The following is a 13,401-nucleotide window of genomic DNA, read 5'->3' on the forward strand; positions in this document are numbered from 1 at the left end:
AGTAAGTATAAAAACCTAAGCAACAAAAATGACTACATTAGGCTAATTTATCAAAGTTCATAGTAGTTAAGGCATGAAAGTTCAAAAGGCTATGCTTTTTATGTTGCAGAGGACGCAGCCATAGTATTAAGAAACTAAATTAGTGAATTAAACAATTGGGTCATACTGTGTAAGTCAACAATGAACAAAGCAGAGTAATACCTATCCCTGGTCAAGCTATTTTTGGAATCAACATTTGGTAAGGACTAGGGTAAGTTCACATGTTCTACAAGAGACACAGACTAGAAGGACTAGAGAACCCACCTCATGTCAATCTCATTAAAAGTCGTCAGCATTGCACATGTATTCTGGGCTTCCTTCAGCCGCTGAGCAATGCGCTGCCGCATCCTGTTCATTTTTTCCTGAAAGGAAAGAGGAACAAGAGTTGACAATCTGACTTCAGTCCCCAGTCGGTGAGAGAACTAAATCTGCTATGGATGGATGGCAAGCCCTGTTTCGTTTTTGAGACAGGGTCTTGCTATGTAGTCCTGGTTAGGCTAGAACTCTCATCTGTGTAGACCACGGTGGCTAGAGAGATCTTCCTGCCTCTGCCTCTCAAGTACTGGGCTTAACGGCATGTGCTACATGCTGGGCCCAATCATTACAGTTAAAGCTACAAGCTTCCTCTTTCCTGAGTAGCCTCAGAATAAAAACACAGACTCAGAGACCAAAGTATTCACTCAGAAATGCCTAAGATTTGACCAAGAACAGAGGGGCTCAGGAAATAATGTGATTTAAAAACCAAAACCAATTTACAAAAGAAGACTGTGGCATAGAGCCAGCCAGTTTAAGAGGCAGTACAGACAGGGCAACTTCTGCTGATAAAGACTTGCGTGAGAACAGCCACTTGGGGAACGGAAACTCAAAAACAAGCTTTTGAGGCTAAGGTATTTTTAGGAAGTATTCTCAGACAAAGAACCCACACTTGTGGCCATGCTTCCTTGGGGTTTTGTGTCTGCTCTGACAGCTTATTGTTACAATGCAACAATCTGGCCCCACTGGCCCCCAGCCACAGTGAAGTGTTACAGAAGTCCTGAAGCAGGGCTCTCAGCAGACTAGTCTGTGAAGTCACTGTGGGAAGGAAGAAATGTGCTACTATTCTCAATTTGAAGCACTGCAGCGGCAGCGTAATATAGTAGAAAATCTGCCAGACAAGTGTTCAGACACTGTGTTCTTGTTATACTATCTGACGGTTATGAGACCATGAACAAGTAACTTTCTAATCCCTCAAGGCAAAAATCCCTCTCTGTTACTCTCCATAGAGACCCTCCACCATTTTCCAAGAAGTCATCAGAGGCTTACCCGATGCTCTGAACGCAGACCTTTGGCAGTTCCTGGTTCGGCCAATGGAGGGGCAGCAGTGGGTTTTATTGCAGACACTGAAAATGAAGAGCAGGTACAGCTACATCTGATGTGGGAAGCAATACTTTCACAGCATATTAACACTTTATCCTCAAAACACTGAGATTTATCAGCATCACTGCAAACTCACAGATGAACAATATTCTCAGAGAAGTAATGAAACTAATGTCATATAATCACATAAATAAAAAGCTGGTTTGCAAATCCAGTTCTTAAGCATCTAGAGGACTCTCTACAAAGCAGCCAACCTGGTGTGGTAAGAGCCATGCCATCAAGACTGCACCTGTGAGGGGACATGGCATCAGACAAAGTGACCTCTGCCACAGGGACAAGGGGGGGTCAGAGACTGTGAGGATTAACCTTGACTGTCAATTTGGCAGGATTCAGAACCTCTGACGGTGTTTGCAGAGAAAACTGAATGTCTCACTCTCAGAGTGGGAAGGCTCGCCCTGAATGTGGGTAGCACTGTAGAGTGGTCTGGGGTCTGCGAGTGAAGTCAGAAAAGAAAGTAAGTGAATGGAGCAACAGTGTTAATCTTTCCTGCTTGCCAGGCTGCAAAGCTATGACCATCTGCCTCACACTCTGACACCATACCTTTCCTGACATGAAGGAGTCTCATCCTCAAAACGAGCCAAAATAAATGTTTAAGTTGCCTTTCGTGAGGCGTTTTGTTATGACAACGAGGCAATTAACTTATACAGGATCTTACCTGGTTTGCTAGAAGAAAGTTGTGAGGGTGAGGGCGCTGGTGGCATTTGAGTGGGCACAGGTGCTGCAGGGGGAGGAGGGGCTCCCGGTGCTTCAGGCTTTGCTTTGGGGGCTGCAGCAGGAGCTTCAGCTGGTTTGGCCTTAGCAGGAGCAGCTGGATGAAAAAAAGAGAGAGATGGCACCACTTAGGACACAAAGCAACTGAACTGCAGCTATGACAGAGGATTTAGAGACAAAGGTCTATTTCCAATCCTTTAACAAATGTCTCCTAGGTATTTACAATGGACAAAGCATCAAGTGATAGATACTGACAAAAGCCACTATTCTCAGGACTCCCTAAATGTCCTACTAGCTCATCTCAGCTGCTTTCCTGATTTCACAAATATTAACATCTACTGGCTTTCAAATTCAGCAAGTACTGTCACCCACTAAGCCCAAGGAAATGAAAAGGTCAAGCAGTGATTCCCATCTTTCCTAACACTGTGACCCTTTAACATGTGTTAAAGGGTGTTCCTCATGTTGTGGTGACCCCCAACCATAAAATTATCTTGTTGCTACTTCATAACTGTAATTCTGCCACTGTCAAGAATCATAATGCAAATCTCTGATATGCAGATATTCTCAGACGACCCCTGTGAAAGGGTTATTTCCCCCAAAACACCACCACCCACAGCTAGAGAACCAGTTTTAATAAAAATAACCGAAGTAGAAATGTCACGATGCAGATATAACTGCAGCATACTTCTATAACTGCAATCATCTTCTATTTTAACATAACCTACACAAGAAATACTCCCTCCACAACTTCTCTGCATAGCCCTGTCCTAGAAGTCTCTGTAGAGCAGGCAAGCCTCAAACTCAGAAGTCCACCTGCTTCTCCCTCTCAAGTAAAAGAATGAGCCAACAAACAAACAAACAAACAAATAAACAAATAAATAAAAGGTGTGAGCCACCATTGTTAGGCAGAAGGAATACTCTTAACCATTAAAAATTTAAAAAAAAATTAAAGACTTATTTTTATAATTTCATCTGTGTTTATGTGTGTATCTGCATGAGGGTATGTGCATATGAGCGCAGATGGCCAGACAGGCTCACGGGAACCCCAGGAGCTGAAATTTCAGACAATCCTGAGTTGCCATGTTAGGTCCTGGGAAGTGAACTTGGGCCCTCTGCAGGAGCAGTACATACTCTGAATCGCTGAGCCATCTCTCCAGCCTCTCAACTCTTTAATCTTAAATAAGCATTTGATAAATATTTTACTTTGGGGCCTGGAGAGATGGCTCAAGGGTTCACAGTACATATTGCTCTTGCAGAAGACCTGAGTTCAGTTCCCAGCATGCACTCAAGACAGGTCATAACTGCCTATAACTCTAGCTCCAAGGGAGTCAATGCCTATTCCTGGACTCTAAGAGTACCTGCATTCATTCCTGCACATTCATTCATATTCTCCCATTCCATCTCCTCTCTTTCATACACAAACAAAAAATAAAGATTAATAAACAGTTCAAAGAATTTCATCCAGGATGACTCTTCTTAAGTCTCTTAAGAGAAAACAATGAGATGTTCAAGTAGTAAATCCACAACTTTAATATGGGCACTATATCCAGTTTTATATTTTAAAGAATTTTATTTTAAAGGTAAATACTGAAGAGCCAGGCAGTGATGGCACACGCCTTTAATCACAGAACTCGGAAGGCAGAAGAAGGCAGGTCTCTGTGAGTTCGAGGCCAGCCTGGTCTACAGACTGAGTTCAAAGGCAGCCAGGGCTACACAAAGAAACCCATCTCAAACAAACAAATACCAACAACAACAAAAGGAAGCAAAAAAAAAAAAAAAAAAAGATAAAACCAGGTACTGTGGCACAAACCTTTAAACCCAGTACTTGGGAAGCAGAGACAGGCAGATCTCTGTGAAATTGAGGGCAGCCTCTACATATGGAGTTGTGGGCCAGCCAAGGCTACAGACCTTCTCACAAAAAAAAAAAAAAGACAGTTCATACTGGAGAGAGGGATCATAAAGCATTTGCTCTGTTGGCATGAGGATCTGAGTTCACTCCCCCAGAACCAACATAAAGCTGGGTGCAGTGGAGACAATCCCTGTCCTCCCATGGCAGGAAGGTAGGTAGATGGAGGCAGGATAAATCTTGGAATCTCTTGAGCCATGGTCTATGCAGCAGAGAACTAAGAAACTTTGTCTCAAACAAGTTGGAAAGTGAGGACCAACACCCAAGATTGTCCTCTGACCCTATGCCCCAACCCCACATACCTGCACACACACGAGCATACACATTCCAAGAGGCAGATATTTGGGGGGAGAGGGTGGACTTAAAGTGACAGATCCACTCTTCCTAGCTACTTTAGACTTTTTATCTCACTTTGAACTTTATTTTGGCCTGACCAACCTCAATGGTCCAATCTATCATCTTTTTACTTGACTACTTTAACAGTTAAATGACATAAATACAAAAAAATCTTCATGTGAAAGTCAGAAAAGCAGATTTTCTAATCTCTAGCAGTGATTATAAGGTTCAGTACAGACATATACACACCTTTCTTCGGCATTTCTTCCAAAGAGATATGCCAACCTTTCCTACGATGTCACATGTGGAAAGAAACTACACAGAGGAAGGTGATTCAGTAGTAAAAACACCTAGCACCAAACCTGACAGCCCGAGTTTGATCCCTAGTACCTACATGGCAGGAAGAAAAAACTGACTCAAGCTATTTGCCGACATCCACACACATGCCTTTCCACACTACATACATACACACACACACGCACGTGCGCACACACACAAGATATAAAGAAAGAAAACTACACGGAATTGACTACAACAGACACCCTAAGACTGTAATTCTTACTTCTAAACAGTGGCTCTGAGGCCTGACTATATGTCAGAATCACTTAGGGGAACACTTCAAAATGGTAACAGCAATCCAACTATTATATCGAGGTAATAAATCAGAATCTCAAGATCTCAAAGCCTTTTCATCTGTAATTTTTAAGGCTCCAAGTGACTCAGGTCAGTGTGGGGAAAATGGCCATCTTCTGACTCTTGACTTCTCTTAGTTCTTTAAGGAAAGGTTCAGTCACCGGGAACAGTGGCACATGACTGGGGAAGCAGAGGCAGGCAGATCTCTGTGTTTGAGGCCAGCCTGGTCTACAAAGCACGTCCAGGACAGCCAAGGCTACACAGAGAAACCCTGTCTTGGAAACAAAACAAACAGACCAAAACAACACCAAAAAAGGTTCAATCTGAGAAATATGAAAAGTATTATGGGGCTATTTTTTTTAAAAATTGCCCTTGTTGTTTTAGAACTTGACAATTAAAGTTCACCATGTATTAGCAGGATCCCTCTTATCCCTCAACTAGGTAACTAGAATGCTGGTCTGTGGCTTTGTGAGTTGCTAGGACAGCGTGCTCAGCCCCAACCCTACGGGAAAACACTGGAAACCTTGACCACCAGGAGAGCTTCTTTACCACCAGTTTTCCTGAGTGTGAACAGAGGAGTTCCTCCTTCAACTTTGCCCCCATCAGGTACCAAAAGAGCTTCAATGATGCCATTTGCTGGTGATGGAACCTGCACAGAAGTCTGGAAAAAAAAGAGAGATGAAGACAGAGTCCACACCTGTATCAGCACCTACAGGATGAGTCATAAGAGCTGCAATGTGGTTACATCTATGTCATGGTACATATGGTGTTACATCTCTGCACACAGAAATACCTAAGGCCACATTTTCAGCCAGATAAAGATCAATCACTGCTACTGTGAGGATTCACCTTCTGTCCTTTCTTAGAAACAGTAAAACAAACTTTAGTCACTCTAAGTGACACAAGGAAAAAACACTGACAGCAGCCAGGATCCACAAAGAAAACAAAAATAGCTACTAGATTAAAGTTACTAAAGTACATAAAATTAGATTAGAATAACCAAAATTAAACTGTAATAACTTTTCTCATGCTGCCCTCAAGAACTTTTACAACTGAGGTTAGAGCTAGTCCACCCTTCTCTCTGAACAGTAAGTCCCTGTATCTCTTTCCTTAGACTGACATGAAGGACAAGGCACTGATCTAGGATAGACCCACCTTGTCTGTCTCAATCTCACACACCACTTCATCTTCTGCAACTGCATCTCCAACAGCTGAAAGACAGTCCAAGAGTGCCTGTTAGCTGCGAGCCTCTGGTCCCCTGCTGGCCTGCTGTGTTAGAGAGCACTTTCCTACAGGACTGGAAGGAAGCAGGTAAACAGGGAAAAGGAAAGGTGGAGGGGGCCCAGGTGCCACTGGCGGGGTGCATGGAGGACAGACCTTAGTTTTTGCTTAAGCTGGAAGAGATGAAGGCTCACCTTTCTCCCACCTGACATCTCCCTCTGTGACGGACTCTGCAAACGCTGGGGTTTGGACCGTAATCACATCATTCTCTAGGGAAAAAGAAAACAGGAAAATCACAAGTGCTCATTTTGTCTTTTTAATGGTTTTCTTTAATAAACTCGACCTGTTGTTGTTCTTTCTAGTAAAATTCCATTCACAAGAAATCAGGTACTTACTGCACACAGCCGTGGTTTGGAAGAAGCGAACACTGAAGACATTACCGTTGTTAATGCTACAAAAGAAACATGTTAACTCTTTTAGAATGTGAACCACAATACTTCAATCTAGTCCAGGTACCATGGGTTACCTCTTTAAACTGGCAAATCCTGAGTTTCATACAGGGGAACTCGTCAAAGCACACATGGCAGGCCAGACCCAAAGAGAGTCTGACTCAGCAGGTAGGACCCCAACACCTGATAGCCTAGGCACCTTAGACAGTGCCCCATACTATAATGAAATGTCACTTCTCTAAAGAGGAAGACATACTGGTTCTATTAAGTAAAAAGAATTGTGGTCCTTTGCAAACTAACCAAAAATGATTTCTCTTCCCAATTGGAGTTCTTTAACCAAATCTAAGATACATGGCATATCCTCAGCAATGCACACTGATATGCCCAAAACAAAGGTGTTTCTATCCTCAGGATTAGATTTGGATCAGATAAGGCAGCAGATGATAGTAAATTCAGAAGCAAAAAGCAAACAAAGCTTTAAGCAACCACCAACTCCCCCACAAAGAATAAAAGAAAAAAGAAAAAGAAAAAAGCCCCCCTACATGCTATTTCCTATTACCATCCCCTTGCAAAGAGGCAGCACATCTGCCTTCCTACACTCACTGAGAGGAACTTCAAAACCAGGCCATTTAAACACGCTGGAAAGCTCTATCTATCAGCCTGTGTGCACACTCATGAACAGTTACTTCTGAAGAACGAAAGATATAGACACCCACAGTTACTAAGGCTATCTGTCACTCAATGGTTTGGGAGAGTAAGTTACAGTGATGGAAAATTCACTTTTTACACATCTAGGGAATATTATCAACAGCTTTCTTTTGGGGGGAGTTTGGGGGGGGGTGGAATGTTGAGACAGGGAATCACCCTGTAGCCCTGGTACAGAAACTCTTTCTGTAGAACAGGCTGGCCTCAAACTCATCTGCTTGCCTCTGTTTCCTCAATGCTGGGATTAAAGGCATGCACCACTACACCTCAATATGTATCTTTACAATACATAAGTAGACTTAATTGCTTTCTGGCCTTTTTACTTTTATGCAAGGATAACTTTATAACGTAAAACACAGAACACCGAGTGCTGCGTATAAACTTTGTACACATACATAACCACCAACAAAAGCACACGTTCACGGGCAAAGACTAACAGCTGACGTGGAAATGCAGGGCTGCTCTGGCAGACACCTAGAAAGCTGGTGCACTGGCCACCTCTGGGAAGAGGTGTTTGATGTGCTAGAGGACAAGCATTTAAAACAAAACAAAACAAAAAAAACAAAAAACAAAAAAAAACAAAAACTTGTTGCCAGGCGGTGGTGAGTTAACCCCAACACTCAGGAGGCAGAGGCAGGTTTGAGGCCAGTCTAGTTCCAGGACAGCCAGCACTACACAGAGAGACCCTGTTTTGGAAAACAAACAAACAAACAAACAAACACCCAAAAAACCAAATTGTTAATAGCCATTTTTTGCCTTTTGAAATATGTAATTACCTGTTAAATAAAAACAAAGTAAAAAAGTTTTACATTAAAAGATCTTTTAAGCAGGTGAGGTGGCTCAGTGGATAAGGTTCTGTCAAGCCTAATGACCTGAGTTCAATTCCCCCGGGACCTACATAGTGGAAAACAGAGAACCGACTTTCTGCAAGTTGTTCTCTGAACTCCATATATGTGCCATGGAGTGCTCCCATCACCACTACCACACAAACTAATGAAATAAGGAGGTTTTGGGGTAAAGATCTTTTAAACAAAAAAGACATGCATAGAAAAAGTGACAGTATGCTACACACAGACCGTATGACTAGCCGGACACAACTCAGGGTGACTCAGCTGGAGTTCAGATTTTCCACAATGAATTTCAAATAGTTATGTGTTATATTTATTACATAAAGGCATGATTACTCCTGATTGCTCCAATTTTCATTTAAACTGCACAAGTAATGTTCTGACTCTGGAAATCACTTTCTTAAATTATGAAAGCATTACATGTTCACATATGTGTATGCTAAATAATAAGCAGAATATTAGAAACAGGAAAAATAATTTTATAATGGAATTACACATCAAAAACGGCATATTCTGTAAATCTTTTATTTCCTACTTTTCATAGTGGGAACATGCTAAAACACTAGAGCTTTGAATATGTAATTTTTTTCAGTATAGATTCCTAGAAATGCAATTTTCAAAACCAGGCATGGTGGTGCATGCTTTTAAGCCCAGTACTCGGAGGATCTGAGTTTGAGGCCAGCCTAGTCTACAGAGCTAGTTCTAGATAGCAAGGACTATACAGAGAAATCCTGTCTTGAAAAAAAAACCAACAACCAACCAAAATTTTAGGAGTATATTCCTAATAGCACTTCTAATAGGAATGAAAGCTAAACATACTGCGATACATAACAAGCAAGCTCTCCTGCCAGCACTTCAGCCTGTGAACAAGGCTGCCCCACAGTTCTTGAAGAGGGTACTCGAAAGTAGCCTCTCAGCACGCAACAATACTTGGAATGCAAAGTAACTCAAAACAACATTCACAAGTACAAGTTAATCTGGACCACACGTGGATGGCCCTCCTCCAAACTCTCCATTATGCAACAACAGCATTCCTACCAAACCAGTCAAAAGTCCTAGGGTAAACTGGTCTTTTGCTTTTGCTGATTTTAAACCGAGTAACTATGTTACCAAGAAAATGCTCTTAATTTCAAAACAAATGTGACCTCAAACCCCTCAGCTGCACTTGTATCCAACTAGAATATTAGGTACTCTTCCATACCCATTCTCATTTAAAGCAGTTCCAAGTTAACTCTCATTATATTTTAACTACCTGAGACGATCCAGAATACTTTTTGTCCAAACACTGAACTGATGACAAAGACAGATTATAATAAAAATGACAATGGCCATCAAGGTTGGTCTATGGATTCATTCTAATATCCTCAATTTCTATGACTGGAGGTCTGTGAACGTGTCCAATGTTCAAATTTAAAATCTGTGCCTAAGCAAATTAGCCACGGCCACATATCTGTATTAGCCGGTGATACTTACACCATCTTCCTGCTGTCAGGGTAACTTGGTCCCTGACATAAGGAGAGCCCTGAAAAAAAACAAAACAACCCTTAGTCAGCAGCTCGTATTTTACACAGTATAGTAAATGGAACTATTCACCCCGTGGCCCCCGACAGAGGATCAACTGCAGGCAATGACATAATCTTTATCATCTGGAACCCTGGTCTCAAGTTTGCTACCTATTGGCAGAGAACAAGTATGGGCATCAAGAGCAGACATGCACTTGACAGGAAAGAGATCTGATGCCCCGAGAGTGGTGCAATCTACCTGCTTAAAAAGTTGCTAATGTGTATTAGCCTACATCTGCATAATAAAACATCTCTATTCCCCAAGTTATCAAATATAATTGGAACTCGAAAATAAGACACATGGTAGCTTAGCTTGTGGCTTCATATAACCTAGCATGAGGCAGGGTAGCTGATCTGGGTTTAAGTGCAGGAGGCTAGAAAGTTCTTTAGTTTGTCCTATAACTGAGCAAAATCATCTCTCTCCCTGTCCGCTTACCTTCCTCTGAAGTCTTGCACCTGATCACTCTTAGCAAAAGATGAATCCCTGTGAGTTTCAATTCAAAAAGTGTAAGTTGTCCTTTCTTTTTTCTGGACCCTGGCCAAAGGCCCAAGAATGCTCTCCTTGACACTGTGAGATTCTGTTTCTGTCAAGACTCTCTGCCCTTTCTACAGCTGCCGGCCCACAACTTCCACTGCTGAACATGTGTGCTTTCTTGGACCCTAACTCAAAAGACCTGGCTATCTCCCTTCTCCTGGCAGCTGCTAGACTCATAGTTTGCCTGACCTGCTGTTTTTCTCTCAAGTTCTAATAAAATGATCCTTGGGTTTAAGAGAAAGCAAAAAAAAGAGGGAGAGGGAAGGAGAAGACCTTCCTCCTTCTTGTCGTAAATTCATCACAACTGTTCTTATCATAAATTCATTTCCCCAATATCTACCAACCACAGCTGCTTCTTCTGAGTATATTATTGCTTATGTTTCCTTTGTTGTTATTTGTGTCTACTAACAACTATACTATGTGTACAGACACCAACTGAGCACGGCAGGTCCTTATGTATACTCCTCATGAACGGTCCCCGAGTCAGGTCGGTCACTCATCTCTGTATTCAGCAGCCAGTGACTACAGCAGATTCTAAGCAGAGCCTTCTTGTCTTTGAACAAGAACACAGCAACCCACACAGTGTTTTTGAAACTGGAGTCCAATACAAAGTTTATCCTATAACAAGTTTTATTTGTACGTACTGTAGGCTCATAAAGCGATTTCACACAAAGGCTTCTTCATTTCCATTCTCATAGAAACTCCCTGAAGTAGAATGGCCACCTGCCATTATTCCTATTTCATATACAACTAGGTTGGTAACTAGCCTAATTTGAGTCAAGATGCCAACCCCTAAGCACAAGGCTTTTCCTTTTCCTCACAGCTTAAATTGCGGAGAAGACACTTCTGCCAACTTTCAGCATTCCCAGCTGAAAAGAAAGGTTATGACTGAGATCGCACTATGAAATGTGCTAGAGGCCTTAAGTCCGCCTGACCTGGGATAAAGTCCAAGCCCCTTCCAGTCCCCCACCAAGCCTCCTCTGCACTTTCAGCTTTCCATTTCTACAACTGGCCGAGTCTCTTCCCGCTTGGCAACGTTTGCACAAGTACCCCCCTTTCCCGGGAATACCATTTCCCTAGCTAACTTATGCATTCTTTAAGTCTCATCTTAAGTGTCACTTCTCTGGGGCGGCCTTTACCAACAGTCCCTCTACTCTCTAGCTTCCCAGGCTGGGCTTTATCATGCTCCCTCGCCTCACATCCTGTACTTCCTAGTAACCACAATGTTAGTTTGTCCTGATGTGCACATGTGTGTATTTGCTCTGTCTATCTAACTAGCCCAGGAGTGTCTGGCCGATAGAGGCCATCTGTATCCCTATCACCTAGCAGAGCATTGGGCCTAGTAAGCACCCGAGTCTATTGACAGGGTGGGACATAGCTCAGTTGACTGGTAAGAGTTGCGCCCAGCAAGCACAAAGCCTGGGCTTCAGCCCCAGCATGACATAAAAACAGGCAGAGTGGTGCACTCCTGTGACCCCAGCACTTGGGAAGTAGAGGCAGGAAGAGCAAAAGTGAGACATCAGCCTTGGGCTACTTACATAGTTTGAGTTCAGCCTGGGCTGCGCCAGACCCTGACATTCAGACACAGACAAGTAAATGAGAACACTTCTTCAGTCAGTAAAGCAGAGAAGGAGTCAGGTGGGCCTGATCTAAGCAATCGTTTTGGCTGAGTGACCTTGGCCTAGAAAGCTAACCCCTTGTCTTGGAATATGCTTTTGTGAAAGACAGATAACTAAATCTCATTTGGTTATGATTAACCCAAAATGCACGGAAAGCTTTCAGAACAATGTTTGGCACAAGAAAACCTACAGCAAGATTGAACTTTGAACAAATATTCTTCCTCAGCCAGATGTGGTAGCACAAGCTTGTAATCCTAGCTTGCAGACTCAGAGGCAGGGGCAGGAGAAGAAATGGAAGGCCAGCCTGGTCTACATAGTGAGCTCTTGGCCAGCCAATGCTAAACAGCAAGACTCTGTCTCAAAAAAAAAAAGGCAGGGCGGGATTAATGTTTGCCAGGCATAGGATTAAAAGTAAGCTATGTAAGATTAATGGTTAATAACTTTCTCTCTCCCTCCACCTGAAACAATGAAACCCCACACACAACTATGAGAATGAAGTATCAAAACTTCTGGTGCCGGAGAGATGGCTTAGTAGTGAGAACCCAGGAAGAGTTCCCGGTACCCACGCCAGGCATTTCACAACCACCTGTAACTCCAATTACAGGGGATCAGACACCTCTTCTGGCCTCCATGGGACATAAGGGCAAGCAAGCACATACACATAGAGAAAAATAAATTCAAGGAAAAAAAAAAAATCTAAACCCCCAAGAGCCTCTACCCCATAATTTACTTGAGGATACTGTTTCCTTTCATTAAAGTCTCTGGCAAGTCACTTTGTTTCCAATTCCAAAAGAATACCACAAACGTTTCATTCTTTACTGACTTCATGGATGCTATCCCTTTCTCTCTCTCTCTCTCTCCCGCTCTTCACTCCACTGGCTCTGTCACATCCTCCAAGTCACAGCTTTAAAGTCACCTACTTAAAGAAATCCGTTCTGTCCACACTCATGTTTCCTACACAATTCAACCATTTGGTCAGCAATTCGTGTTTCTCTTAAGCCTTAAGCTCCGGGAGGACCAGACCTTTTAAACTACTGTTTATCTCTAATAAGTACTTAGCTCAGTGCCTGACGGCGTAAATTCAGCACAAAAAGCAGAATCCCAGTAATCATGTGCCGAGTGAATAAATGACAGTCGTTATACTTAAGGAGCATTTTGCGTCGCATCCATCTGAATTCACTGTCTTTAAATGCCATGAGAGGAAACTTTCCTCCGATCTCCTCACACAGTGCTCTGCCCACGAGAAGAGCATTTTAGATGACCGCAAGGGCAGAACTTACCAGGCAGGGAACGTCTCCCTAGAGGGCAGTTCCCCTGTTGAGAAAGAAGACATTATCGACGTCACCCAAAATGAAAAGAGGGAAGAAACATTCTTTTTTTTTTTTTTTTTTAAGTGCACGTTTAACGTGCTGCTGACAGGT

General features: G+C 42.6%; 1 protein-coding gene across 1 annotated transcript; it reads right to left on the minus strand.

Moving 5' to 3' along the window:
* Window positions 1-303: 303 nt before the first annotated feature.
* On the minus strand, window positions 304-13,294 carry LOC129678610 (dihydrolipoyllysine-residue succinyltransferase component of 2-oxoglutarate dehydrogenase complex, mitochondrial; the record flags this gene model as incomplete). The annotated part of the gene is given in 9 exon segments (XM_055609485.1): window positions 304-401; window positions 1,342-1,418; window positions 2,111-2,263; window positions 5,591-5,702; window positions 6,197-6,252; window positions 6,457-6,531; window positions 6,658-6,713; window positions 9,738-9,786; window positions 13,261-13,294. Coding segments are annotated over 9 exon segments (710 nt in total), but the record flags the coding sequence as incomplete, so codon positions are not given.
* Between the last annotated feature and the right edge of the window lie 107 nt (window positions 13,295-13,401).

The sequence above is a fragment of the Psammomys obesus genome, unplaced genomic scaffold, assembly GCF_907164565.1.
Source record: "Psammomys obesus unplaced genomic scaffold, mPsaObe1.curated_primary_1811, whole genome shotgun sequence".
NCBI lineage: Eukaryota > Metazoa > Chordata > Mammalia > Rodentia > Muridae > Psammomys > Psammomys obesus.